Below are 3,470 nucleotides of genomic sequence, written 5' to 3'. Positions count from 1 at the left end.
GATGTTTATGAAAATTAAACGAGCCGAAGGCGAGTAGGAGGTTCCCTCGCGCCGGAGGCGCTTTTCTTCAATTTAGTAAAGTTATACACCCGTGCCTTTCCTAGTGTTCACCTGTGCCTATAAAGAAGTCACACGGTTGAACAATTCTGAAGACTGCCGTTTTACATTAAAAAGTTGCTTTTTTTTCATTACTTGAAAGGTCACATTTGATAGTGTTGGTAGTCCCCGCCTGTAACTGCCCCATAAATCTCCGTTACCCGGAAATATAATGAAAACTAAAAGGGAAACAAAAAAGGAAAACAGGGAACCAAGCGCGCGAACTGGTATTTTTTGTGTTTTCGTGCGGAAAGGGTAAACGAAAAAATGTGATAGTATGAAGGTCAAAGTGCAAAATGCACAAAACCACAAACCGAAAAGGAAAAACCAGAAACCAACCCCGCCACCTGGTTTTTCCCTAGCGGGAGCGCTCCGCCGGCGACACTTGTCACGTGCGGGGCGCTCCCGAACCGCTCGTTACTAGTTGCTCCCACGCTACAACAGGCGCCAAATAGTTTTTGACCATCAGGTTTCAGTTTTCATCTGGCGAGCCGCTGGCAAAGATGGGCTTTTAATATTTTTTTGGCCCATATCCGTTGTGTTCGCTGGCGTCGCAACTCGCAAGGAGACCTATCTCCTCTCCTCTCTGCTCTGGATTCCGGAAGCTGCGAGAGCGGCGGCTGACCTGTAACTGAATCCAAACACGGATCGACCTTCGGTACCGCGCAAGGTCTTGCCTCCTGATTACGTAGTTTATATGCAGCAGGGATAACAAATCGTTTCATCGGTTGGGCCGAGCAAATCGTTCGTGGGGGCATCGCAGATTTTTGTACAGCGCCACGCCTCGATCCGCGATGGCCTTGCGGGTGTTGCTGAAGAAATCATACTCCCAGCTGGCCGGATCTTTCTCGGTATGTATACTCCGCCCTTCAATCTTCGTCCTATTCCGCACGGAAAATTCTCGCGTCCCGTTTCGATACAAACTATTTTTAGAGTTGTACTATCTGAGAACAGCAAAGTTTCTGAAAAAAAACATATTTTTACGGCGCGCAACTCCCTGGCAACGAAATGTGAACCCTAGATGTGATCTGTTTTTTCGTGCCTTCTGATTCTTATGTATATGAACCTACAGCTAGCCTTCACGTGTAAATTTGAATCTAGTATCTAGCGTGTAGCTGCTTTATCCACAAGTAGATTAAAACAAGCATAACTTGAAGGCTTGACACACATAGATATATAAATGTGGATTTGTAATACATGCGTAACATGTGCTAAACCAAATTATGCATGCCCCGACACAAAGTTATTGGAATTGTTTTTTTAATGATAGCCATGTGACATAATTCAAAACGAAGTCACTTGACATAAATTAAAAATGTACTGTACTTTGCTAAATTCTGCAAACTGCTAAACGCCCCTCGGTTTTTCTAATACTGCAAATTACTGTAGTATTTGTATACTGTGGTATTTAGTGCCAACAGGTTATAATACTATGGTTTTGGGATACTGTCGTTTTTAAAACACTCTATGTCCAAACACAACCTTAGTTGTTATTGTTCCGTTCAGTCTATCTGTCAAACTGAATTAATAGCCCATGCTGCAGAAATCTCGGTTTCTTTTTTCCACGCGATATTGGCAAATTAATGAAACTTCCTCCATGCAATATTATGAAACTTATGAAATTTCCTTCCATGCTGGTTCCAGGAAGGCGGTGTTGCGTCTCTCAGTGATGCTCTTAGTGGAGGTCTCCATCCTAGACTGGCGATCCCCAATAACAATGGGCTCCATGGCTTTGTAAGTTGATAGATTACTTGCTTCATTTCTGTATGTTTTAGAAGACGTGGCCTAGGTTCAGTTCTAGGATTAACCCTCGCCTAGGTTCAGTTCTAGGATTAACCTGGTGCTTCTCACCTTCTGAAGTGAATGCTTGAGTCCTGCATAATTTGCAAAAGAAAGAAAAAATTAGCGGAACCTATAGTTATTTTTTCTCTCTAAAAAACTGTAATCTTCCACTTCAGAATTAATCTGATTTCTTGATTCGGCAGTGGTATTTCCTTTCTCTTGGTTTGGCAAAAAATAAATATTTACTTTAGTTGCATGTTCTGACTTCTTATATATCCTGTCTAATCCACACGCAGACAGCAAGGTACTTGAACACCTCTCCATGTCCTCGTGAGCTTGTTACAAGAAGCTGCTCAAGGACTGGTGTGAACTCAGTAAACATAAATCACATCATGAAGCCAGCATCTGTGCGTCCAGCTACAGGGGCTGGGCGAACTTTCTCTTCCAAGACGACCACCAGTGGCGAACCTTCAGTTGAATCACAGATTAAAGCGTAATAATCATCAATCATATGCAGTTATAATTTTGTAGGAAGTTGCTCGCTTCCTCAAAAGTTTTTTTTCTTTCTGTCCTACAGGAATGGAGACGCGTTTCGAAGGAAAATAAGGATTACTTCCAATGCATTTGTTGCTTTCGGCGTTCTATATTGTGGCACACTTATCCATAAACGTTTAGATTAAAGATTAAAGACGCTGGTGCCAGGGTTGTGGTGGAAGCGCTGAACCCTCGAACTCCTGATAGAGCAGAGCAGGATGGAGTCATTATAAAGGACATCAAAGCGTAAAATGGTGCTGGGTGTGCTTCTGCATTGTATATAGAGATGTGTAGTAGAGTTGCTCATTAGTTGGCTCAAATTGCTAGTAGGGAGTTGCATTGTTAGTTCTTTATGTCTACACGATTGTGTTTTCTTTTGAGGGTACTCCTCTGTTAAACAGAGGGAGTACCCTTTATAGTGTTAATGCGGTTGTTCAGATGGGTCATATGTCAACCTTTATTTGTGTACCCATATTTATATTGGATATTCCCTCTGTTCACAAAAGAGTTAAACATTTTAGATTTGTGAATGGAGGGAGCATTTGTGAGCGGAAAGAGTTTTTTTATGTCAAGACCATTGTGTTAACACTATAAAGTTTCTATTTACTCTTAGCACCACTTTTTGATGTTGGTACTTAGCCCAGGAAATTGAATTGGTATTTGGTCTGATCGAATGTGGTTCTTTAGATGCTTGGGGAATTGAAGGACCAAGTGGTATTCATAATGTTAAACAACCTCTGCCGGCGAGTCCGGTTCAAGGGTTGTTGTAGTCAATCACGCCGAGGTATAGAAAGTAAATTGATACATACTCCCTCCGTTCCTAAATAATTATCTTTCTAGAGATTTCAACAAGTGACTACATACGAAGGAAAATGAGTGAATCTACACTCTAAAACATGTCTACATACATCCGTATGTTGTAGTTCATTTGAGATGGCTAGAAAGACAATTATTTAGGAACGGAGGGAGTAGAAGTCAGCGGCTCTCTGAAGTTGGAATAAGATTTTCCCCGCATAGCCCTTGTCTCGGTGGTGCTTCTAACGTCATCGGAGGGGCCG

General features: G+C 42.0%; 1 protein-coding gene across 1 annotated transcript; it reads left to right on the top strand.

The window, feature by feature from the left end:
- Positions 1-593: 593 nt before the first annotated feature.
- On the top strand, positions 594-2,984 carry LOC123159663 (uncharacterized). The gene is made up of 4 exons (XM_044577487.1): positions 594-947; positions 1,741-1,830; positions 2,175-2,371; positions 2,456-2,984. The coding sequence occupies exons 1-4, from the start codon at positions 891-893 to the stop codon at positions 2,556-2,558; spliced, it is 447 nt and encodes a 148-aa protein (XP_044433422.1). The 5' UTR covers positions 594-890; the 3' UTR covers positions 2,559-2,984.
- Positions 2,985-3,470: the final 486 nt, after the last annotated feature.

Source organism: Triticum aestivum, chromosome 7B, assembly GCF_018294505.1.
Source record: "Triticum aestivum cultivar Chinese Spring chromosome 7B, IWGSC CS RefSeq v2.1, whole genome shotgun sequence".
Lineage (NCBI taxonomy): Eukaryota > Viridiplantae > Streptophyta > Magnoliopsida > Poales > Poaceae > Triticum > Triticum aestivum.
Note: the sequence above shows the minus strand (reverse complement) of the source record. Positions and strands in the feature narration are given on the sequence as shown.